The following is a 26,961-nucleotide window of genomic DNA, read 5'->3' on the forward strand; positions in this document are numbered from 1 at the left end:
TGGAACGTAAAGTGAGGAGGGGACTGGAGCACTTGAGCCCGCGTGTATTAATTAGACTGTAGCCTGCACCAACTACAGTACATTAGAAGATTTAAAATACCGTCAATGTACGCTTAATATGTAGATTAAAACAAATATTACTTACCCTAAAACAGTGGTTATATGCATTTTTCTTTCTGAATGGAAGTGAAGAAGTGCAGCTCGCGCCTCCTAAGGCGGCTGAATATTCGTGCTTTTAGCTTTTTTGAACTTTGTGTAAATATGTAACTGGGACGAATGAGATTGTGACATGGAACAGTCGGCTACTCTCGACATAGAGTCGCTGAAGGTAAGTTTACAACCTATTTGATATGATTTAAATCAAAACAGTCAAGTTTATGGGTGGAGTGGATACTAGTTTAACAGGGACATCACGTTTAGCAACAGGAAAGTGAGTTTTTACCTTGGTTCACGGGGCACAAGTGCGAATTTAACTGTTCATTTTATCTAGATATTGTGTTGTTCTATTCAGCAGTCCAAAATCAAGTTTCTCTCTGCAACAGGTGCGTCGGTTGTTCCATTTAAAATCCCAGCTAATTAAAGATGAATGGAAACTGTCCGCTCACTCTTTCAGTCTTGCAGTGGTTGCATTTCTCTTCATGCGGGAATATGATGATTAATAACCAGTGACCGGGTCTTCAAACACCTCAGGAGGCCTGCCTGGAGTTCTGTATCTCCCTCTTGCAGTATACCTCATGTTCTATGCATTCTCTCTCTACAAGAACAACAGTAATGTGACAGCCTATGAATATTCTGCCTGCATGGTTTGTCATTATCATTCCAGTCTAGCAGGGGAGGCAGTAACCTCTGGGTACAGTATGTGCATCTTGTCTCTGTGCTGCAGTGCAAAAAAGCAGCTCAGTGTCAGAAACTCATACAGCAGAGCTTCTGTTTGGCCAGGCACTCGAGTCCGTCCATTGGTCCGCCACACAAACACAAACACACACACACACACACACACACACACACACACACACACACACACACACACACACACACACAGCTCTGGGCTTAGTGGTTGGGTCAAGCGTATCAGTCAAGAAATCACTCCTGCTCACACTGGCTCTGAGCTGATCTAGCACTTCCCTCTTAGACAAACTTGCAGACTTGTCACTTTCTGCTAATTTCCTGTTTAATGTGAGTTACATGCTTTTTTTAAATTCCAGGAAGGTGACTTTAAAGTGTGAGAATAAGCTATTTTCTCTATTTAAAACTGAAGCTTTGTTTAGGAAGCTTTCTGACAGTATTTTTCTTGATAATGCTGTGTTCAGGCTGGCACTTCCCCTGTGCGTTCGACTGATGAATGCAAATGACGCCTATGGGGTGCTGTCCAAAATGGCCCCGTTGGCTCTCTAAGGATTTGCTAGGGATTAGCAAGGAAAGCTAGTGCGCTGTGGAGAAGTGTCTGTTTACATCAGCAGTTTGTCATCTCTCCCGTCTGCCAGAGCCATCATCAACACTGAGGAGGGAACTGACAGAGCTGCAAACATCTGAGACTCAACAAAACCAGATCTCGACGTTAATAAATGATGCAAAGTGCAGAATGCCAATGAGGCTTGTTGCACACTTTTGTGTTGCAAAAGTACAAATATGTTTCATGAAAGTGTCCTCAAAAGCAGAACGGCGTGTAACGGCAAAAGGAAATTCTCTCTGAAAACTCCCTTCAAACGCCCTGTGATGTTCTGGCTTTGTTGGCTGTGTGCTCTGATTGAACAGCTTCGACCTTTCATTGTGCCGGACTTATTGAAGATCTTTGATCCCTGCCGGTCTCATACTTACAGTGGAGTTACCTTGTTGCTTTCAGTTGGAGGAAGTGCACTGCCATCCATCCACAAAGAAAGGGCAACCACAACTACAAAAGATGAAGACATTGACGAGCTCCACCGATATTGTTACTCCACCAGAGATGATGGAGCCACAAAAATCCGATTTCACATCTAAGTGGAGCGACTTATCGACAGCAGCACCCTCACCCATATGCTTGATTGTCACGTCAACAAAATGTGAAATGGTTACATCAATGCACTGAGTTGCACATTTGACAAATATAATTGGCTCTCCCATTTACAGTCGTGCATTCAGGCTTCTCTGTCTCGTTGATTGGACTTTCTGTCAAACTAAAAAGCTCACAGAACCTAAATAAATAGGTGCTTTAATACCGCTTGTCAGACTTGTAGCATGATTGTGTCCATTAGTTTCCCCTGCTGCTGCCTCAGCGATTGTGCAGTGTTCATATGCGGGATGGATGAGTACAAGCTTTACAGTCATTAGTGCATCTCAAATGTTTTCTTACCTCCAGCTGAAGCAACCCTGTGGGACTCCCTGTGGCACTGCTGAGTGAGAGAGCGCTCGCCGATTTGCTGATTAACATTATCAGGCATTAATAACATCTCATTTTCTTTCATTAGGGGCTTCTCAGCTGCATTTTGCTGCCTCTGCAGCATGTCACTGTTTGATCAAAACAGCATGTAGAATATCACCCTCTACGCTAATTGGTGAAGATGAAGCGTGCTGGCAGTGGGTAGGGACTGCTGGGTAATTGCTGGCTTTGGCTGGATCCAGCTGCAACGTCTGTAGTCAAATCTCTAAGGACCCCCATCCCTAACACCCCCAAAGCAAAAAGGAAAGTGACAGATAACTTCAAAGCGATTGATGAAGTACATACAAAGTATATAGAAAGATAAATGTGGTCATGCAACAAATCCACAAGGACTTTTCCAGCTTAGTGCATGAGAGATAGCAGTTTTATAGCTTATTGTACCTTAAAGAAGCAAGTTGCTGTGTAGGTGTTTGGTTTCTATTAATAGAAACTACATGTAATCATGACTGTAGGTGGTAAACCATCCGTAGCATTGAGGAGATTTCAGACCCATCTGTTCATGATAATCTATTGACACAGGAAACAGGGTGACAGACGGCTCGCTGGCCTCGGTTCTTTCTGTCAGTGCTCAGGAGTTTAACTTTTTACCTTCTTCCACCAGGTTGACAATCTTTTTGAGTTTTTGCCGAGGACAGTCATTAGGCTGGACTACATTACCTAATACTTTTGATTGTGATCCCTTAATATGAAGCCGACTTCATCATAGAAGATGCGTTTTCTTTCTGACTGTTTCATTTCTGAATGTCTGTCATATACCAACCTGTTAGTGTCCATCTGTCCCTGCAGTGACCTTTAACTGAACAGTGCTCCTATTTTTTGGAATGACTATCACAAATGCAAAATTATTATTTGTATGTTTTTTGAGATTTATCTGAAATGAGGAGACTAAATTTTCACTACCTGTGCATATTAAGAGGTAACTGTCAGGCCTCCTACAGCTGACATAAAGTGATAAATGGGACTCAACGTAGTGTGACATGCCTACACAGTTTGCTTTGTAATCAATGTTTTGTTTCTTAAAAGTCAAAGTAGTTTCTCACAGCCGCTGCAGTTGGACATCTTGATCAGTCCAGTTCGCCATGTTTGTGAGAGTCAGCTGTGACCAGCATGCTGAAATGACAGATTGACAAAACGCCAGCCGCTATGCACTCCTCCATTTGCTCCGTGAATAACCAAGCTTTAGGAGGCATGACTCGACCAGGGTAATATATGCATTAAAACTCTTGCAAAGAAATCACAGGATCCACTAGTGTTGGGAACAGTGGGTTGCCATAGAAATTACAAGTGCTGAAGTTTCCCCTAGCAACAGTGGATTGAAAATAGACCATATCTGTCCAGCAGTGGCATGGCTGTAGGCTAGTAGATTTACTGTTTTTTAAACTGTTTTTTTAATTTTTTTTTTAAATGTTTATATAAGTTTTTAGTGTTTCTTAGTGTGAGGGTGTTACGATCTTTTCTGCTCAGCAATAGCTCAGTTTAAGATTTTACTACATGTTATATGTAAAGCATCTTCCTAGTTGTGAAGAAGTCCTCTGTGACACTGCAACAAGAGTTTGTATTCAGCCTCTGTGTAAGCACCTCTCATAGTGCTCTTGTCCCTCAGCTGTATCGCCACTTAAATTGGAATCACTGACATTTCTAGGCCAGTGATATGGGTCATTTGTATTTGCTGCAAAGTCGCAACATCCATTTGTGAGACATCTGCCACCACTTTCTCGATGTGACCTAAACTGTTTGTCTAAGCAAACACTTTAAGAGTGGATGAAGGTGTGATGAGGCTGTGGAGACTCCTGTCCACTAGAGATTGTCCACTTACTCATGCTCTTCCAAGCAATGTTGTCAGTAATGGGAAAGATATGGAAATATAGGCTTCAGTGCACTGCGCAAACATTATGTTTTAAAATTTGTCAGTAAAATACTAGCACATTATTTGATGAAAATATTTTGCAAATATTGTACAGTTTTGATTATTCTTTTCTGCTGAAAATAGTAAATAACGCCTGCTATCTTTTCTAGAAACAGAGATGACACATTTCAATTGCTTGTTTTATCTCATTTACAGCCCAAAACCCAAAGGAATCCACTTTACTGTCACATGTGACATCAAATCATCACACGTGAGAAATTAGAACCAGAGAATATTTGACTATTTTGCCTGAAAAATGACTGAAAGAGTGAAAGATTCATTTTTTGTTGATCGACTGATTGATTAATCAACTTAATGTTCCAGCTCTATCATGGATCTACGTAAAATAGAGCTGTAAGGATTAGTTATGTAATTGATTAATCAAGTAACAGAATATTGATCTGCAACTATTGTGATTATAGAGACATTTTCATACAAAAATCTTAAACCTTGGCTGGTTCCACCTTCTCAAACATGAACATCTGATGCTTTTCTTGGTCTTACATAATAGTAACATTTGATTATGTGTCATTAGGCTTTTTTTCTGAGTGATTAATGGATTCATTGAGAATGTAATCTGCAAATTAATCAATTATGAAAATGGACACAAAGTAAAGCCTCCTGCATTTGATAAGTGTCTGAAAATGCAGGTGTTTCTCTGAATTCCTGGAAAGCTTCAAGGGTGCATGCCTATTTCTAGCACCAGCCCTTTGCCAGCCAATACACCACACACTGCCTGATACACACAGTTATACAATTTTTACAAAAATGGATTCAGTGTCTGTGGTTTTATAATCACTAAAACCGATCAGCTGCAGGCCCTCGACAGAGATTGATTTATAGCTACAATAGTAAATACCACCACAGGCTGGGATTCTGTGTCCTGGCTGTTAATTAAACCTTGGTTAAGTAATTTAGTTCCTCCTGTGGTAAAGTCTTTTGCTTGCTGAGCTAAAAAGTCTTTGCTTGCTCTGCCACGGTTAATGAGAACCTGTCATGAAAACGTACAATCTAATGATACCTGCCATCAGCGTCCTATGCTAATGACACGCTTAGTGTGAATAAAGGATGTGGGGCATAGATTCTGACTTGAGTTATGCTTGTGTTACACTGCTGGAGTCCCTCAGGGGAAAACTGTGCTCAGGTGTGTCAATTATGGATGTGTGTTTCAAGCATTTTATACAGACATGATAAATTAATAGTTGCTCCTGTGCAAGTATTCAAAACTTTGAAAGAAATCCTTTACATAATTTGACAAAATAAAACATTCTGTTGCTGCTGTTCAACATTTTATCTCGGTTTGTACGAGCAGGAGCTTTGCTTTATTCATTATCTGTGCAAGAGAGTGGGATGGCAGGCTGCGTGTGAAGTCATCCCATCAACAGCTGAGCAGAGCAGTTCAGAGCTCAGCCAGCCCCGCAACCTGTGATGAGGAGTTTCACACTGTCAGCTCGCGGTCACGATCGGCTGGAGAACAGCAACTGCTCGCCCTCGCCTGGACAGCCGCACTTGACAGACATCATCCTCTCTGATCTCAGATCAGAGCTTGCATGTAGCAGCTTCTCAGTGGCTGGCAGGCGCTTCGGTCCTCAACGAGAGTGGAGAGCATTTTCTGGCATCTCATAATTCACCTCATGTTTTCATGACTCCACTATAGTGGATGAAAAGCGGCTTGTGATTTGTCCATAAAGTGAAATTTAATATATGAAGCCTGCCATTTACTTAAGCCATGAACTGACCACCATGACAACCCTCTTCTATCTGTTTCACATCTTCTGGTGGACATAGGTCCATAAAGCCTCATTGGTGTGCTGCGCGGCATGTGTAGTATTTTCCTGTGAAAGGCTGATGGGCAGTAACATTATAAAGATCTCAGGCTGAGGGGAGCAGTTAACAGGTGGGCTGCAGGAAGCTGTCAGTCATGGTGACTTTCTTTGTGAACACAGAGATCCAGTTTGACAAAATGTCAACAATAATTAGCACTGAAAACAAAGCTGTGACATGCTGAATCCATACAAATTAATTTTAATTGTAAAACGCATAAATACAAGCAGAAATGTCAAATGCCTTGCTTTCCACTAGTGGAACTTACATTAATCACCATGATTAGTTAATAAAATCTAGATTTAGCAGTAGTTTTCTGTTTGACTTAACAAGGAAATGAAAAACTGCTGTTTAAGAGCTTTTCTACTTCTGGGCCTCGTATTCCCACAACTGATCACTAACTTGTCAGAATGAATCTTGACTGGTAATTCCTCTTTCCTGCAGTGGAATGAAACATAATGGGCACTCTGATTTAGTATCTCTTTGGATAAAATAAAGTCACCCAAATGACCTTGTCTTTAATGCACATGGCTTGATGGATTACCCTGCTACTGGTTCAGTTTCTTAAAGTGTTTCAGCCCTGATGTGTCTTTCATTACAAAAGTTACCAGTGACAGAAGATTGTAATTGTTTTCTCAAAATAAGCGTATTACATATTCAAATCTCCCTCTCATTCAATTTAATTACCAAGCACTGATGTTTCAGGCTGTGCCCAGCTGACATTCATGGTGTGCTTGCACCATTTTGTACTGTATTGGCACCACTTTTCGGAAATTGTACAATACCACAGCCGTGCCTCAGCTCAGTCATTTTTAGTGGTGCTTGCGAGTGGTAATAACCACTTACAATATGTGATTACTTTTGTGAAATGAATATATCCTTGGCCGCCAGCTAACATAAAAGCTCCTGTCTGTGTGTGTTTTTGTTTTCCAGATTACCCAGGAGCAGTTTATCCTCGCGTCCCAGTCCCTGCACCTCCAGCGGCCAGGCTGTGATGCCGTCTACCCAGTGGGTCTGTACGGCTGGAGGAAAAGATGCCTCTATTTCTTTCTTCTGCTGCTCTTGGTCACCATGATAGTTAACCTGGCCCTCACTGTCTGGATCATAAAAGTCATGAATTTCTCAGTGGTGAGTACAGCATGGCCTTGTTCGAAATGAGGCCGAGTCAGTTGGGCAAATAAAGTTTCAGGGCATTCAGAAAGTATTCAGAGCCCTTTACTTTTTTTCACATCTATTATGTTGCACCCTTATGCTAAAATCTTTCTTTGTCTATTTCTTTCTTTCTTTGGAAGACTTTATTCATTCAGGCCCATTCGGAATGTGTTACAGGCACCATCTCTCATGTTGTGTGCTTTGTCTCTTCTGGATTTGATAAAGAATTAGAAAAGCCTTGGCAGCAGGACCGGCTGACACAGAATGTGTTAATCTCGGACAAAAACCAAACAGACAGATGCTGCAAGCTCCCATGACATTTTCAGGGACAATGCACACAATTTACCATTTTGTCAACAAACTCCAAATGGCAGCATCCTCCCTCGGTGACGGATGTGTCCCCTGACTATTGCTATCATTCCTCTACTCCTTCGCCTCCCATCAATCTGTGTCATGAGTAAAAGACCTTATCAGCGCTGTTGGTGTCGCTCCAGAAAATGTACTTCGCTGATCCCCATCTCTCAGGACTTGGCAAGCTCAATAAGAAAACACAAGCAACTACCCCCCTGAAAACGCAAGCAACTACCCCCTGAATACCCGTCTCACCATTTCTGGCGAGACGGGTATAGGATCACCTATCCGTAGACATCAAACACAAAACCTGATAATAGCTGCAGCCAATAAGCGTTGGTTTAACAATGAGGTTGTTCTTGAAATTACAGAAGTTGTGGGGATTTTCATCTTAAATGCAAATGTTACAACACCACTTGCAATGCTCATGAGGAAGATGGCAAAACAGCAAGACAAAAAAAACAAAACAAGTATGCTATTATGCCAAGTAAGAAATAGTTTAACAGGTTTTTTATAAAGATAGGAGACCCACAAAAGATAGTAAAGTAAAAGGTTGTGCAGCAGAAGCCAAGATGTCCTGACTTTTAGTGGTCTTGTAAAGCTCAGCGGTGACGATCCAGTTCCACATCCACATCCTCTCAAAATAAATGCCACAACTTCTCTCTGCCTGTTGAGGACAGTGGGGGTAACCTTGGCTCTCCACTTTTCTATCAAACCAAAACTTGCCAGGTGTCATTTTTCCACCTCAGAAACATTGCCTGTACCTGTTCATTTCTTTCTTTCACTGATACTGAGTGGCTCATCCAGGCCTTCAGCACGTCATGACTGGGCTGTCGTAACGCCCTCCTGTTTGTCCTGCATCCCACCTACTCGTCTGACTGATTGCAGCCGTGTACTCAACTCTTCCCGCCCACTATATCACCTCAACTCCAGCACAGGAGTGACTTTTACGTCTGGTTGCTGACATACAAAGAGCTGCACACTGCACCACCCACCTCCTCCGCTCCTCTGACTTTGTCCTCCTGTTTGTCCCCAGTCCTGGCTCTCTACCATGTATGATGGAGCTTTCCCTGCTGCACTCTGAATCTGTAATTCACCGTCTCCATCCATTTGTGCTGCAAGCACTGTAGAGTCTTTAAACACATCACTCTGGGCCCGTCTGCTCGCACACATCCTCACAAAGCTGCCCTCAAACTTCACTTTGCTCATCGTGCTGTGGCAAGGCATAACCTTATCCAATTTCTACAGAACTATCTACCACTGAAATCAGGTCCTGAATAAATGTGGTGTGAAAAATATGCCATAAAGCTGCAGAATCACACCTCACTTTATACCGTCTTTGCAATCTTTCATTCCCTTAATGTGATGTATTTTCTGTTGGAACAGGATGAGGGATCAATTTAAGTGTAAAACAATGGGCTCATGAGAGAAAAGCAACATGATCTGGTAGGATGAACTGAAAGCCAGGATTGTTTAACAGTTGTGATGACATTTTATGTACACACACTAATGAAGCATGAGGTCCCCCACTAAAGATCCACTGTTTTAAAGAAAGCACAAGTGCTCATTAAATAGGATCTTCTAATGCTTCAGTCTTTCAGAGACAAAAAGCAAATGCATGAAAACTTTGCCCCCAAGTTATTAAAGGTTTTTTGTTATTTATGTAATTTCATATTTTTAATTATTATATATTTCATATATAAATTACTTTTACTTTACATCACAATCACAGCTAACCATTTAGCAAACCATTCTGCTGTGTTTTAGGGATTTGGATTTACTCTTCCATCAATGTCTATACAAGATGAAAATGAGAGTCTTTAAGTTTACTTGACTTGTGGAATCTGTCACAGTGAACATCAAGTCTGCATTAACTTTGGTCAGAGTTACACTGTAATTATGGGGTAATCTACTGCAGAAAACAGACTGCAATAAAACTTTATTAAAAGTCAACACAGACTTTCTCTCTTTCTCTGCTCTCAGTGATCTACAACTTTCAAGAGCCTACGAACTGCTTTTCATGCTGTACACAAATAAATAGAAAGAAATTGTTTCCTGGACCAATGGTTAAAATACACTGAATCTAATTTGCAGCCTGTACTCAAACTGTTAAGTGCACCTGATTTGTTGTTAAGGAGCTAAAACCTCTAATCAATGTTATTGTCCTTTAAGGCTTCTGCAAGGCTTTTTCAATCAGGTTGTTAATGCATATAGTTTGGGATGCCCATTTCCCTAAATTAAAATCTTCCTAATTTTTATGTAAGGTAGCATGATGCTGTAGCACTGAAAACTGAGCTGGAACTGAGTGAATGAACTGAGTTTTCATTATTATGCTGTTGTTCTTTTGTCTGATGCTGTTTTATCTCCCCGTAAATCACTCTGAGGGCTTAAACAACGTGGAAAAAAATATTACTATGAGAACTGCTACTACCACTTCCACCACTACTACTACTACTACTACTACTACTAATAATGATAATTATTATTTTAAAGTCCATGTTAGTACTAAGCCAACTCATGTTAATCTGTTTGATATATAAATGTTCCTTCTTTTATGGTTTCCATGAATTCACATCCGCAGCTGCCAGATTAGTCTGGCTCTCCTCAGTCTGCCTCCCACTGCATGCAGCCTGTCACCCTGACACAGCTGAGTGTCTGTGGCATTGTCACCTCGATGTCATGTCCTACTTCTTCCCTGTCACTCAGCGCCGCTGCCTGTCCACTGGCCTGTCTGGCACGCAGCAGCTCCTGCTCTGTCTGATGCAGCTCAGCGACAGCAGGATTCAATTTTTTATGCTTTTGGGAGGTTTATAATCTTTTGAATCAAATCAGGAAAATCAACACTGCTCACCACAACATCACTGACTGATCATGATTATGTTTCAGGATGGGATGGGAAACCTCCATTTGAACCAGGATGGGATTCGGCTGGAAGGAATCTCTGAGTTTCTTCTACCTCTCTATGTGAACGAGATCCAGTCCAGAGGGGTAAGTTGCTCCCTTTGCTCCTCTCACCAACTTCCAGCTGCCTGTTGATCAGTATTCTGTAGCACTGATGGACTAGGAATAACTACCATCGACTGAAACACATGTGAAAAGCTCTCACAGAGAAACATCTCTCCTGTCAGCTGCAGACAAGCTGGTATTGATCCCTCGGTTTTGAGAATGTTGTGATCAATTCATTTAAAGGCCAACTTCTCTCCGAGTTCTAACTTGATGATACTTTGATGTTACCTTATTTTTGTACCCTGATAGGAGAGATTACACACTTTCTCTGTCCGGTGCTCCCCTCCTCGTCCTCCTCATTTCCTGGCATCCCCCAGCATTGCAGTATCAGGGCCTCCCATCAGCAGGAAACGGGTAATAGGCTGCCTCTCGGCTCTTCTCAGGCCACATACAACCCTACAGGAGATTACAGGCGATTACAGAGGGACCAGAGTCCCCCTGCTGGATATCCAATCAAGCCCACGCAATAAATTCCCCTCTTCTACTTCCTCCCTCTCCTTTCTCCTCTTTGATGTTTAGTAGATTAACCAACACAGCTCCAGTGCAAAGTTGATCCAAATATCCTTCTCCCACACGAATCACAGACGCTCAGTTGGATCATCCACTTTTTCAGTGATTAGGCATGGTGTAGAAAAGCAATTTCAAGCACTGAAAACTGGGATTCCATGTAAATTTGATTTCTGAGGGACGTCGATGGAGGAAGTGGCTCGATAGTGGGTACAATTTGCAACAGCAGATTGAGAAACAACTTGGAATTGCCCACTCTTGCTCTTTGATGTTCTAGTTGGAGCTAAATGTTGATTTAAATATAACACTTGTGCACTTACCAGTATCCAACACCTCAAGGCCATAGCAGACGCACAAGTCGAACATGGGACAAAGCCAATATTTCATCCCCCAGTGCATTACCACCTGCAGACATTTTTACTGTCTTGTTTTACAGACAGGCTGTGCAGTGGCCCCCTTATCTACTGGCACCAGAGATATTTGCAGGACAAAAATCTCTGTGGGTCACTCAATATTTCTCACCTGAGGAAATATGTCAAGCACTGAGAGAGCAGGGATTATGGTTATCCAATGAGTTTACACCACAGTGCACAGTGCTGTTCTTCAGGCAGATAACCACCATTGATCAATAAGCCATTACTACAAACAGTGAATGTAGTAATGCACCAGAGATATCTTAAGTTAAACATAGTGTTTTTTTAATATTCAGAGTCCAAGCTGCGATACAGACAATTAGCTGAACTCAAGTAGCTTTAGTTTTATTTCTCATGGATCTATCAGTGCTTGGACTCTTCATCAATTGCCGAAACCATAATCTGTGATTTTCAAGTGGAAATATTTTTTGGCCGTAACTCTGATGGCTGGCAGCACATTACAGCCTAAGTAGCCTATGAAATCAGCGCTTTCAGTATCATGTTGTAAAATGAGCGCTGTTAACTTTGCATACATACAGTTTACATTGGTGCCAATCCAGGCTAGACTTATAACAAATACAACAACTGTATTCTGTAGAGTTTTCAGAACAAAAGACAAAAATATGGAGTTTTTTTCCCATGAGACGTTATCTGAATGGGCATGTCTCTTGTGGTGATGCACATTTACGTCCGCCAAGGAAGGCTATGTTTTCCCCCACGTCTGTTAGTTTGTTGGTTTGTTTGTCAGCAGGATTATGCAAAAAGTACTTAACAGATTTGCACCAAATTTGGTTGAGCGATGGGGCGTGGGGTGGACCAGGGAAGAACCCATTAAATGTTGTTGTGGATCCAGGAATTTTTCTGTCCTTTTCCTAAACATTGTGAGATGCTAAGGTAATAGTTTGGATCTTGCTGTAAAAAATCTTACAAATTAATGAGGTTGAGATCTATGGGTTTGTACAATTTGGTGCATTGACAATGTTTGGCTTCGGTGGAGGTCACTATACTGAGTGCCATTCTAGTTTTAATGCATTTGTAAATCCAATAATTGGTGATTTTGACATAATGAGTTATCACTTTTATAAACTTCCGTTGTCTAAATTAATGCTTCTCAGCAAAGTTTAATTATATTTACTATATCTTGTTGTTTAATATGTCTTAATATATATAAGAATTTAGTTTCATGTAATGTGTAAAATGATACAATAGCACTAAACATGAATTTTATTATTATTTTGTTATTTTTGTTCTATTATTATCAGGACTGGGTATTGCTTGACATTTTTCTATCCCAGTGTTAATACAATACCAAAGTTTTGTTACTGACAATAAAACAATATTTGATACTGATAAAAAAAATATTAACAAAGAATCAAATGGCTACTTGTATGTGACAGGGGTTGTTTGTGCTAACCCAACTCTGCTGTTCTTCTCAGCTCTGTAGAGCTTTTCTGGGTCTTTTAGTTCATTCTTTTGGTTTTCCAGCTTTGTTGTTTTGATTCACCTTCACATCTCCTGTCAGCATCGTTCCAGCTGCTCCAGGCAACTGTTGTCAGAGAAAAGACTTTAAAATCTAGCTGGTGAATATAATTTAGCAGCTAAAGAGGCGGATATTTCCCTGAGGGATTGGAGGAGACCAAAAAGAGACTTAAAAAGAAAGTGAACATTGGACTTACTCTAACCAGGTGGCCAGAAACACGACTCCAAAGGAATGCTAATGTTACTCTGTGTCTCTCTTTACTTGGACAGTTCACCATGACCTTTCCAAGGTAATAATATGTCAGTGTTGTGTTTCCAGCTTGCTGTGCTACCCTGAAGTGATAAAAAAAAAGAAATCAATGAATCCAGGTCTAACTCTGAGAATTATAAACATATATTTCTTCAGAGCCCCTTTTTCATTGAGCAAAATCGGACAAACTTAGGTGAGCATCATATAGATAAAAGATAAAACATTTTATTTTATCAAACAACAAACAATAAGCAAATCTGACCATGAATCCACTGTCATTTCTCAGTAGTTAACAGTTTGATCCTCGATGCTATGGACACATTCTGGTTGGTATTATGAGTTAATACTCAGCTCTAATCATTATAGACTACATAATGATATTGCCAAGTTACTGTTATTAATATCATAATACTGTTTCAAACAATATTACCAAGCCCTATCACTTACTATATAGACGATGGACCACATTATGTAATGATGTCACAATATTTCCCACATTATGGTGGTAAAGTGTAGAGTTGATTTTAACCACTTTCCACTTTATTTCATTAGAGCCTCTTTGTTTCTTTCACATGTGATATTATGGGTAATGTGTGAAGTGTAAATTGGAGTGCAGACCCTCAACATTATGATTTTTTTAATGTGTGAGACTAATGTCAACCTCTTTTTCCTGCAGCTTTTAGTTAATACCTGTGTTGAGCTGTCTGTCAGAGCTTACAGGCAGATGGATGAAATATTCTGTACATTATTTTTTTTCTCACCCTAAGGGCTTCCCCTATGCACGTCTATCTATCTATCTTTCTGTCTATCCATCCGTCCACCTGTCGGCTTGTAGAGACAGCTCAGCGCAGGCACATTTGAATTGTTATGGCAAAAAGAGGTTGAATTGGGGAACATGAGAAAGAGTCCACAGCATAACCTTAATATCAAATGTTTGGAAATTTCAATAATGATTGCGACACAACAGTTCCTAATACACGATACTATAATGTCAGGCACGTGAGATCAGTTTGACATTTGAAATTTCACCCAACTCAAAGCTACAAAGCGACTGTAATTTCAGGCTTTTTGAAAATCTCTGTCACACTTTAAAATTCCACCTGCCAGCAGAACATTGCATTCATAATTCGAAGTGTTAGTGACACCAAACGATTGAGCAGGCATTTCTTACTCCTTCCACTTTTGTCATACAAAAATATCAAAGTCAACAACGTATTTGTCACATATTGTCTGTGATCATTTAGTGTGGCTTTCAGCCATTGGGAGAACATTTTGGTTGCTGGTGATGGTGTAATGGCTGCTTTTTGGTTAAAATTGTTGAATTGTTAGCTTTAGACCCTCTAGAGTCACTTTACTACACTGTTCAATTTTCTTTTTTTTTCTTACTTCCTGAAGCTTTCCAGTTTTCAAATTTTGATTGTCAGAGAAAAGTTTTATCTTGGTTCTTTTGCAGCTTTTTGACAAAAACATTCAAAACTCTGCTACTGTTTTGGTGAGAAATGTCCTAATCTGTATACATTTTTCCACAAAAGTCATATCATGTTATTGAGCTAATGTGGTGTCTAGATTTGTGTTCACTCACTTGAAAAGGACACAACTGAGACGAGTTTTGGAATTGGTGCTGTGTCTCTGAATGGCTCCTCTTTTTCACATTCATTAGGGTAATACTGTGCTGCCGTTCAAGGACAACAGAGGTCAAAATAGATTTGAGTGGTGACATATTTTTAGCAGAATGGTCAGTCCACTCAGATTTGTTGCTTTTAGTGTTCTAGTGAATTTAAATCATGGGCAGTTGAGACGCAGATATTTTATTTATATTAAGATCTACATGAGCAGATTTCACTTATTAGTTCCTCCTGTCTGCTTGAATGTACTCGGAGAAAAAAAAAAATCAGGTGCTTGAGTGTTTAGCCTGCAGCCACGGCCTTTGATTCACTTGCACACGCTTAAAGCCCACTGATGCAAACAGTAGGTGGACATAAAGAGGCAGGGCCTGGGATGTACAATATAGATGGTTTTTGCACATCTAGGTCTCTATTGGTACATCCGAATAATTCGGCCTGACTTTTCTTTGGCTGTCTCCAGCTGCAACTTCTACTAATATTGCTGACGACACTGCAGAAGTCAAAATGTTCAAGTGCACTGCCTCCAGATATGTGATTAGTTAGTCTGTTGTTGTATTTAAAAAAAAAATATATATATATATATATATATATATAAAAGCCTGCCTAAATAGTCATTGTTATGTATGTATTCACATGCAACTGTCTGCCTCAGTCTGAAAACAGTGTGGTATGAAGCAGCAACACAGTGCCCAGATACAGTTAATCAAATCTCTGCTGTTCAGACTGTTGGCTCTCGTTGTCGTCTCCGGGGACCCTGACTGATCTATAAATAGCATCAGATGCAGGTGTATCTTTATTGGAGTGAAACTTCTCCCTCACTAAGTCTCACCTACTTGCACTGGATAAGCATGACAGAGTCGATTGTAAGCAGCAATTCAGCTGTCCAAGTCTGCAGATGAGGGCTGAAACCATCCGCTTGTCTAACTCTCACTATTTCAAATCAAAGCTTTTTGGAGCAAACTGCAGCAGCAGCAGCAGCAGCGCCTTAAAGATCTGAACATCCTTCAAACCGAGTTTGCAAGAACCAATTTAATTTGGCCAATCCGTATTAGACTGAAATACAGGGGTCACTTTTAATATGAAAAATATTAAATATGCCTGCAAATATGTTCCCAAAGCCTGTACCCTGCATTGCAAAGAGCCTGCCTGCAAGATTTGATGTTTGAATGAGGAAATTAAGACATAATAAGCATACCTTTTCAACTTTTTTTTTTTTTTTCCTTACATTTATTTGTTCAGCTCAGAATGCAAATTAGCTCCTGGCACAACAGACAAATATAATTAAAATTTAAATATATTTATGCAAATATTTGGTTAGGATTATGGCAGTGCTCTTGATCTGTGCTTTAAAGGTCTGAATTTATTTACACTGGCTCACTCAGAGAAAGACAGTAGCGTCATATGATGTTGCTTTGTTTTTAAACTGTTTCATTGAAGCAGTGTGCTGTGCTTTTGCTTTTCAGTTGTGATGTTATTCATTGTATGCGGGAAAGCATCCTTTGCCTTAGCAGCAGCAGCAATGGTAATTTTTCAGTCTGATGGGGCCCAGTGCACCTACACCAACAAGCTCCATTTATGTGCATTCACTCTGATCTGCACTTGACCTTCCTCAACAGGCGCAGCAACTAAAAAGCCTTTTATGTGATCCCAAAGAAGTGTTGAAGAGAACAACAGCAACGGTCCCTCAGGAAACGGTTTAAGACCTATAAACTCTTAAAAGGGATACTTCAAATCAAGAACTCAAATTTCTTCACGATGCCATGCTTCTTGGAGAACTTGTGTTCATGATGCGCATTTATATTGGGGAGGAGCAAGCAGGGAATGAAAATGAACCGAATGACCTCTGCGAAGTTACACACTGCACAAACTTGAGATAATCTGCTACAATTTGATGCGTCTTTAGTAGAAAGTAGGAAGTTAATCAAACCTATTACGCTGCATCACAGCATAGTTATTAGCTCAATGTCAAACTATAACTAAATGCTTACATATGTCACTTTTATCTACAGTAATACAATATTAGAAAAAAGAACATAAAAGGAGGTCGGGAATTCAAATCAACAACTTTGTGTGCTGTCAGTGGATTTTCACATTACATAAGTCATCTACGATGCAATATCAAGGTATATGAAGAGGAAAAGACTTCATAAAATGACCAGTAACTTTTCAGTACAAAGAAATTGGTCAGATTTTTTATTTATTCTTTGTGTCATGAGCAGTTTTCACTTTTACAAAGAATTATGAACAACTGAGGTAAAACAGGTGGATGGAGTCAAAGCCTTTTCAGCATGCACACAGCAACTCACACGTGTGCCATCATTCAAATGTCAAACAGCCATAAACTTGCAAAATGCAAAACTGCCAGAAAGCAGAACAGGTGTAGAGTTGCAATGCCTCTGCTGTGAAGAGAAGGATACACCAATACCTGTCACTGATGGGAAATGCACTTTAGCTAAACCACCCTGCCACCCCCTTCCTCTTCAAACTCGACCCATACTTCATCACTCAGTGTGGTTTAATTAAGTTGTTTTTATCAAGGAAAGCAGTACAACCTATTGTAGATTGGCAATTCTTGTATCGAACACCTTCCTCTTTGTTTACATTGGTATAACAATTTAAACTCACCAAATCAGTTGTTAAGCTTCGTGAATGGAATAACTTTGCTAAAAAGAAATTCAGTAGTGAAGAGAAATGAGCCGTCAGATGAACAAACTCTGAGGTCAGCTAAACGCATCCCAAAGGCAAATGGTGAATTGTTGTAAACATCCACCACAGTTTACAGATCAGCTTCCTGGACTCTTTTCAGTTTTTAACTCGCATAAATAAAAAAATATTACTTATCAAAACTTGTATCATGAATTAAGCCAAGATTCTGCTGCCTACTATTTAAGTGAAGATTTAAGACATATTTTTTTCCTTCTCTTTCTTCCTCTCTCTGTCTCTCTCTGTTTATGCTTCCTCTAGGACAGCTTGTTGGTCTTGCGATCAGAAAAGAATGTGACGCTGAACGCCAGAAACAACCAAGGCCAGCTGACCGGCCAGCTCACAGTGGGTGAGTCTCTGGTTCTTACTACACACCCACACTGGAAGCCATTTCACCTGAAACACTAAATCACGCACGTGATTGGGAAAAACCTGCTGTGACATCACTGTCAGGGGGTGTGGCCTGGAGGTAGTTTAAAAACCTAGAGCAACAGTTTGGTGCCCCAGTGTCATTTGGAAGACAGATTTATTTACAGCTATGACTAGCTCTCTTTTTGTATGTACAACTTATTAAAAAGTGATCTTAGATCAGTCTGGCTCTAGCTGTTAATTACCCAATCAATCCTATTAATTAATGACTTTAATCAACATTAGCACAACAATTCATCTCTTAATTGTCTTTAATTGTCTTCTTGTAAAAGACTGTAGTCTTTACCAGACACTAACCTTTGATGCACTTACTGAAAGGGCAATGGATTCTTCTTATTATCATCAAGTTCAACCATCAGTCAGTCCAAATTACCAAAGTCATTTACATGATTAATGACCACTGGAAAGCAAATGACCTCCTTATTAACATTAATAGCTATTGATCTTAGCCAACATAAGTTGAGAGTTGATGCTGATTTGACAAGACTGGTGATATGACACTTTTTGGTCACGCTTGACCTTCCTCCAAAAATTAGCGCCTGCTTTTGTAGAAAGTGCATTTTTGTCTGAAATGAGATGAAACTTGGCGAGAATAATTAAATTCCCCAGCCGTCGCAGTCTGTGGATTAATGGTAGAGAGAGGAAGAGGAGGGAGCGAGAGAGGGAGACGTTAAAAGTTTCTGCATGCACATGTGGAAAAGCACCAAAGTCTGGAGAATAGGAATTAATATATTTCACCGGTGGAACAGATTACTGATTTGTCTCCACTTATTGTAAAAGCATGGCTGATCCAGCTTTGTTGAGTGCCTTTCATTTACAGAGCAAACACTTGACAAAGTATTGCAAGTTTTCTAATAGCCTTACATTCCCAAACATAGTTTCCTAAAGCTGATTTGCGAGGCCAGAAGAACAAAAGGCAACCTTTACTTGACAGCACCATTTACAAAGAGAACATTTATGTTAGAAATGCAGACTAATAAAACATTTTAGGTGGAAGATCTGTCTCTAATTGTTAATTATCAAACTAAAGTACAGGTGTGTTCATCAAATATTGAACAATGCAGCAGACCTAAATTAAAACAGAAAGGTAGAATTCTTATAAATGCCGTCAACAGTGTTTATAGTACTTTTTTTTTTTCCACAACCGGTACATCGATCTCATCTCTGCAGGACCTGAGGCTGTGGAGGCCCAGTGTCAGAAGCTGGAGGTGCGGAGTAGAGACGGAGGGAGACTGCTCTTCACTGCAGATGAGGAGGAAGTTGTCATGACAACAGAAAAGTTCACTGTCACAGGTAAAATGTCCTGTACTCTCAACTTGTAATGTTTTGATAGATCAGAAATATAAAACTGTTAGAAATGGATTAAGAATAATTGTTTGAGCTGGGTATTGTTTACCCTCCTGGTACCTCTACAGTCTGAGTTTTTGTACCAAAACTTAAAGAAGATTTTCACACCTAACTTTTTTGGTTCAGTTCAAACGATCTCTGGTGTGTTTGCCCACTTGGTTACCTTTGTTTAGGACAGTGTGAAATCTGTCACATCTGCTAAACTGTTAAACTGCACAGTTTCTCTGATTTATCACAGAGTAGAAAGAAGTTAAAACAAAGGTGTGTGAAGCTTGTTGCACAGTAACAACCCCATCATGATACCAATGTTCACAACGAGGTGTCTTATACTGTGGTATTATGAGCACGGTGGCTAATGTTCATTATTGAGGCATTTATATTTAAGTTATAGCATTCATAGTTAAAGATGGCGTTGCTTTGGACTACATTACACGGCCCTTCCTGTTCTTTTACATGAGGAGGGCAGAGGAATATAACTACCACTACTATGACCTCAATGCAAAGACTAGTTTAATTAAGATTATAGGCATAATAAAAGTAGACCTTATGGCAGAACAGTTGTACTGGATCACATTAGACTGTTCAAGTGTACCTTTATAAAGTGGCTACTGAGGATCAGAAGATCACTTGGAACCGAGACCGTCAGAATAAAAGAGTGTCCCGGTCTGTACTAGGTTTTGATTGACAGTTTTTAAACCAGCTTAAACAAACCAAGTTAAGTTAAATCACACAAAAACCTATTTTGATACTATTTGCTATGGACATCTTCATGGTTTGTTAGCCAGCTGTAATTTCTGTGAATTATAAAAGCACATTTTATCGACAGGCTCTGAAGGCGCTGTGTTTGGGCATTCAGTAGAAACTCCCCTGATCCAGGCGAGGGCTTCTGAAGACCTGAAGTAAGCTCATATTAATTGACTTTACAGAAATTCATTAAAGCTTAATGTCACATGTTCATATCCTGTTCAATTAAAATGAAGATCTTTAAATAATGATGATAAATGTTCCATGACATTTCAAAGTCGAATCTCCACTGAAATGTAAAAAAAAAAAAAAAAAACGTGGCAGGAACCATTATTCACCAGTATCATTATTCTCAAGCACCCTCTTGTAAACTCAAGCATCTACTGGTTGGCTTGTTATCGCACACATTTAAAGCTAGATTTGACCATTATATTAATTTCACAGCTGAGGGGTAAGGTAATTTGTTAGTTATTGTCTATAGCAGTCAGAAATTGATTATAGCATCGAAAGAGCATGGAGAAAGTGGGCAAGGTTGAGATGCATTAGACTCATACACTCCCATGCATGAGATCCCCAATGAACTCCGCCTGAGGCTCTGGGCCCGGTGTCGGTCCATTAACGAGCTGTAACGAGTGCGGTTTGTTGTCCACCTTACTGGTCCTGAAGGGAGGGCTGGGATCAAAGTTGGCAGAAAAAGCAGTGTTCTGGCAGCTAATTCTTCCAGAGTGAGAGGAATACTGATGAGGTTCACTTTAAAGCGCACACACAGACATACACACACACACACACACACACACACACACACACACACACACACACACAGGCTCAGCTCAGGGGTGACCATCTGCAATGTGTTCAAAATCTTAACGAGAGGCAATCGAACAGGAGACATTTGAGACACGAAAACAGCAACGTGCCTGTCCGGTTTCAGATTTTTCTCCTGTTTAAATGCGTCTGATCAAAGATTTCAACATTATTAAAGTTGGATTCTGTTTGTGTGGTTTAATTGAAAAACATAATCCATTGTCATAAATCTATCATTTCTGCAGGCAGTTTTCAAAATGACTAGCTTCCTTCACCAATGAATGACTGAAATTGTCATTGTCTACAAGAAAATGTAGATTAATAATGACAAGAATTAAAGCCTAAGAATATTCCTGTTATTAGGTTGTTATTACGTTACTAAACTGTGTAGACTAATTGGGCTGTAGGCAAAGACATCATCATTGCAGTGTCACCTTGGGAGATTGGTAGTATTTTGAAATATAGTAATGTCAAGGCTGTTAAAACAACCATTATATGTAACCTAGATTTCTTAAAAACAAGACTAGGTCAAAACCTAGTATATGGCTGGACTGTGTTGTAGGCTATTTGCATTTTGCCCAGTGTCAGCCGGCTTCAGTCCTTTAAGTGTTTGCTTCTCTCCTACTCTCTGTGCTCACATATACCGTGTTTTAATACAGCTGAATTCCCAATAAAGCTGTTTCTCATTTACATGTTATTTTGTTCCTGTTGTCAAGACAAGGGAGCAAGTATGAAACAGTGACTGAACTGTGGCCCATTAAGACTACATGTAAACTGCCAAGCCATTTCCATGCTGCTGCTAAAATCCTGATTTTGTAACCACAACGTTATCTGACAAAATCACCATACACTAGTTAAAGGCAGGGTCTGTGCTGTGATTTCAGCTATTATATATATATACATATATATTAAAAAAATATATATAATATATAATAATGTATATAAAAAGATCACACACAGAAAAATTTAGTAGCTCATTCACATCAGCCACTTTATAGTTGGCATAGTTTTACTTTTAGTTCTTTAAATGTGTCTGATTTTTATAAAAAAGGTTTTTTGTTTGAAGGCAATAAATCATTGGAAATATGTTGATTTATAATTATTAGCTTGCAAAGAAAGTAAAGCAGGCTAGGGCTTAAATACTACACATATATCCGGTAGAACAAAAGTAGTACCGTTGATGTTCATTTTTCTCCAAAGGGTTTTGTGAAAACTAATTTCAAACTAGTGTTTTGAGACAGGTTACCTTCATTTGAGGGGGCTGTGGCAGGCTTTTCACTCCACCGCTCAGTATGACCTGTCAGAACAGCTACAAACACTTCCACCTTCCCACAAGGTTTGTTTTTTTTATTGTATTTTCGGCCATAACCTGGACTTTAGAGTATGCCGCCACGCTAACGGTGACATTGCTAGAGAACACAATACACAACTCCTCCAGCAATTATGGAGGATTAGTCTTTACTGCTATTTAACTTGACACCCACTCACCATAATGAACCAAAAGAGAAGCACTGGTTCCTCTATGGTACCAAAGCACGCACGTTTTCTTTAAACAGCCACACAGTGAACTATGAGCCAGAATTGCCTGTTGATTTATTACACGTATGTAAATCTAATTTATCATCAGATATGATGACATCATACTGTATAATTAAGGACAGTATCGGAAATGATTGACTCGGAGAAATAAAAATTCTTAGACACTCACTCACCCATTTTATCACAAACGTACCCTGGCATTATTTTTTTCTTCTCCACTTTACTATATCACTGCCAACACAGTAAAGCAAAAAATGTAGGTTTTTCTAAAAGTGTAACATTTGTGTGGAAAGTGGCATATGAATCTTTTTTGGATTGCCTCTGGGACTTTTCATCCATGGTAATGAATTTCTCCCCTCTCTCCACCTCCCTGAAAGTGTGACAAGTTAAACCCTTTTTGCAAACCACTCACCACCTGTCAGTAAACCTCTCTGGATGATAAAGATACAGCTTGGCTCGCCTCCGTGTTGCTCTTCTTTTGCTCTGTAAAGCAAGATCACTCTGCTTGTGATGTGTTTTATTTTTCTGCGAGCCAATGGTAATCTGGGAGAAAAACAGAGCAGAGACAAAATCAAAGAAACCCACCTGAGATCCTCCTGCTTTTTGAAGCACCTGTTCTCCTCTCTGAGGGCTTTATCTGTGTACACTCGCACTCAAGTTTGTCTTCATTTGTTATCGTTGTGCTGCTTCTGAATAATTGAATATACTGAGTATAATAAATCCACTGGCGTTTAATTACATTTTGCATGATTTACGAAAGTTGTGAATTTCATCATTAAGTCTACTGGACTTTATCAGCGTTTGTGTTGTTGCAACCTTTTGGCACATGAGCTGAAGTTGGTGAACAGGTTTATATTTTCACTGGGTGCTTTTGCAACTCAATGACAATTCAGTTATTTAAATGATTGAAATAATAACAACAGTTTGTGACATGTCAAAACTGTGCTGAAGTAAATTTGTTTCATTTGTTTCAGATTTATTCCAGAATAATATAATAATAATAATAATAATAATAATAATAATAATAATTTTCTTATATTTAGATTTCTGCAAAAATCTTTTGGAGATTATACATTTATCTTTGTTTTCTTCTAGTAGATGTAAACATGGTGGACCATAAGTATACAGAATCAATATTTAGCTATTATTATGTGAATGATTGTGCAAACACTCTCACTATGCTGTTAACTTTTTTCGGAACCTTTGTCCACAATTGGTGAAAAGGACACGAGAGCAGATGAACTTAACTGGGAGCTCACCTGGTTAAACAGGCGTAGCATGTGTCAAGACTGAGTCCAAGCCTGGGCCCTTTGCTGTGTGTCATCTCTTCCTCTCTCTCCCCTGCTCCTCACCTTTCCTGTCATTCTCCCTACTGTCACTATCAATACAGGAAAAATGGCCAAAAATAAAACTTAGGAAAAGGGGGGGGGCGCCTATGAGGTGTCACCGCAGCACAGGAAGGGATACATAGTACAATGCATGAACAACAAAATAAGAGGTATAAGGTATATATAAACAATTTGAGACAAAAATGCTCACAAAGTGGGGAAAGTTGCAATTAAAAATTAAATAGAAAATTTGCCCTTGACCAAAAAGAGAATGAAGTCAAGTTGTGAGGCAGTATGAAATACAGTTATTGCTCTTATAGCAGTAAAAACAAAAGTGTGTGGAGTCTAGGGCTGCAACTAGTTATAATTATTACCTTCAGGTGTCGAACCAGCAGTTTAAAACCTACAAGTATTTAATATGCAATGATTTCTTTTTTTTCCTTGTTTTTTTAAACTTTTGCTTGAAAAATACTAGTCAATCATCAAAATTGTTTGTAATGAATTTTCTGTCAATCAACTAATCAATTAATCGACTCAACATTTAGGCTTTAGTGAAGTAAGTGGAAGGTCAACAGTGGAATAGCATGATTGATTTATAGTCCATTACTTTTGGTCCTCTGTGACTGACAGTTTCCTATTTCAATATATTTTTTTTACTCCCTCAGTCCGTCATCTTTGTCATCTGTATGCCCAAAAAAACTAGGAAACAAGTTTGTCCATGATGACTTGTGAATAAATGCACCTGCACCTATGCTGAGGACCTGTCAGGAATAGAGACCTTGATATTGAGGTCTCTAAAACAAGGGGAGAGCTGTTATAAAGTGGATATGGTCCTGCAGGAGAGATGTGTCAGTTTGTCATGTCCTGCTTTCAGCTCCCAGCTTCATTACCTTTAGTCATAGCTGTTGTCAGGCTCTGATCAGCTCCTTCACCTCACCGTCACCTCTGCAGTTCAGTTTCACTCTCAAAGTGACTGGTGCTGAGTTTGAGGACAGAGGTGGAGCTAGTTATTTACAGATAATGTGCGCCTATATATGAAAATATTTGTGTTAATTACATAATCGGATCATTTTGTTTCTCTTTTTGGAGGAAGTTGCTCCGGTTACTGATGCACATTTTTATTCCTGGTGTCTCAAACCCATCAGAAGCCGCAGGATGATATTCCTCTTGGTGAAGCTGGATTGCAATACGGAATCTTTACATCATTTTACTGTGATACTTCTGTCATGTAGTTTGTTCACGTTCAGAGGGAAATGTCTATTCTCTTGACATCTGCTCAGGAAAGATACTAGATGGGCGTCTGATCAATACAACAAAAAGACTCCATGTCTCAACAGTGTCAAGAACTGACTTTTTCAATTTTTTGCAGACTGTAAATAAAACTGCTGCTTTAAAGGCACCTGGGAATCTGTCGTAAGACAAGTCTGATGTTAAAGGCAGACCCAGACCAGACAGGATTTGAAGGCTTTCTGGTTTCTTACAGGGCAGATGTCACATGGTACATTTCCAGGCACAGCATCAGAGAGCAGGGAAACAGCTTTTCATTTTATTTTCTGTGCAACTTTCTGCTGCTTGAGCTCCCCTCCTCCTTCAGGTTTAAAGTCTATTTGCAGAGCGGCCAGCCGCGTACTGCTCTCTAGTTGATCCGAGCAGCTTTCAGGACGGTCTCAGCAGTAGCTGTGTCCACACAAGAGTGACAGGTTCATTAAGAAGATAAAGGCAGAAGAGAACAACTCTTCTTGCTCCCACTTAGCTCTGGTCCGACTTTCCTACCACCAGATTGGTGGGATTGAGATGTAGTGCCTCAGTCATGTATTTTTTTCTGGTCTTTACTGCAGTAGAGACATATGGCACTTCTTTGTTGTTACATATTTGGTCATGAGGGAAATGTTTGGACAGCAGACAATAAAACATACAGATATATAATGATGATTGGTTTGTTTGAGAGGGAGATCATACTCCTCCAACTGTAAGTTTATAAATAAACATCTATCATTGCTTTGCGAGCTTCAGGCTCCGTTGAAACTCTCTTCGGAAAAGTGACCAGAAAGATTATTGGTGTTAAAGTTCTTGATCTATATCACATTTTCTGTCTAGTCTGAGTTTCTCTTGTCTGGAAGGAAATTTAGAGATTATCAAGCCAGAAACGATTTTATCTCTAATGCTATCAAACTGTTAAATGCTCCTGATGAGTCAGCTGATGATGCGCCTCTCGTATAAAATTGGTGAGGATGATGGAAATGTGGACCATTGATGATTGGGTTAGATGATGTTTGGATGAACTCCAGGTTTGCTCTTACTTGCATGATGGATCAAAGAATTTGTTTTTACATATTTTTGTTTATGATTCATGCATTATATTAGGTTTTATGTATCCTATGTTTACGTGAGTGTCTTGTGTTATGTTTGCTTTGTTTCACCTGGTTGCAAGGTGAATTTCCCCTCATGGACAATGGATTTTAAGTTGAAGTTCATATCATATTTTTGTACTTATCCTGTCTTCCTCTGCATTGGTCACTGTCATGGTCGTCAGGCTGTCATTTGTCATTTTTTGATTGGTTGCCAAACTTCAACAGGCCAGGTTTGCCTAGCAACAAAACCATATACCAGTACTGCCAGTGTACCTGCCTGTATTGTGACAAATTGTGCAGTAAATATGTAATAGTGTGTTGTTCACCTAGACAATCAAATACCATGAAGTGCATCACAGGCTTGAATTTTCAATTATGATCAGCTGAGAGACATAATTTTACATTTGGATTTACTAGTTTTGCATTTACTGTTTACGACACTAAAGCTTCAGTGCCGTAGGAGACCTTCGTCTAAGCACTACGCACTAAATCTATTCAATAAGGTTAAGTGTAAGGAGATCAGATGAAGAAGTGCATAGTAAGTGCTTGTTACACTGTTAGAGGTGATAGGAGAGGAGGTGCTCATGGAAGAGATGAGTCTTCAAGAGATTCTTGTAGAGGGAGGGACACTCCTGCTCTGATAGCATTTGGTGGCTTGTCTCACCATCTGGTATTTGATTTGCACTTCTAACTCCTTGATGACGTGTGTGAATATGTCTGCAGTTTAACTTACTGTATGTGTGAGACTTGCAAAAGTGAGTCTGTTTACTAGAGTTGTAGGAAA

The 26,961-nt window shown here is 39.6% G+C and overlaps 1 protein-coding gene across 1 annotated transcript in view; it reads left to right on the forward strand.

The window, feature by feature from the left end:
• LOC130164054 (zeta-sarcoglycan-like) overlaps positions 1–26,961 on the forward strand; it is a 31,695-nt gene continuing 4,734 nt past the window's right edge. The window contains exons 1-6 of the mRNA XM_056368444.1: positions 1–328; positions 7,083–7,277; positions 10,539–10,640; positions 17,897–17,984; positions 19,235–19,357; positions 20,238–20,310. Coding sequence (XP_056224419.1) covers positions 290–328; positions 7,083–7,277; positions 10,539–10,640; positions 17,897–17,984; positions 19,235–19,357; positions 20,238–20,310 — 620 coding nt within the window. The 5' untranslated portion in view covers positions 1–289. The remainder of the gene's footprint in view (positions 329–7,082; positions 7,278–10,538; positions 10,641–17,896; positions 17,985–19,234; positions 19,358–20,237; positions 20,311–26,961) is intronic.

Source organism: Seriola aureovittata, chromosome 23 (genome assembly GCF_021018895.1).
Source record: "Seriola aureovittata isolate HTS-2021-v1 ecotype China chromosome 23, ASM2101889v1, whole genome shotgun sequence".
Lineage (NCBI taxonomy): Eukaryota > Metazoa > Chordata > Actinopteri > Carangiformes > Carangidae > Seriola > Seriola aureovittata.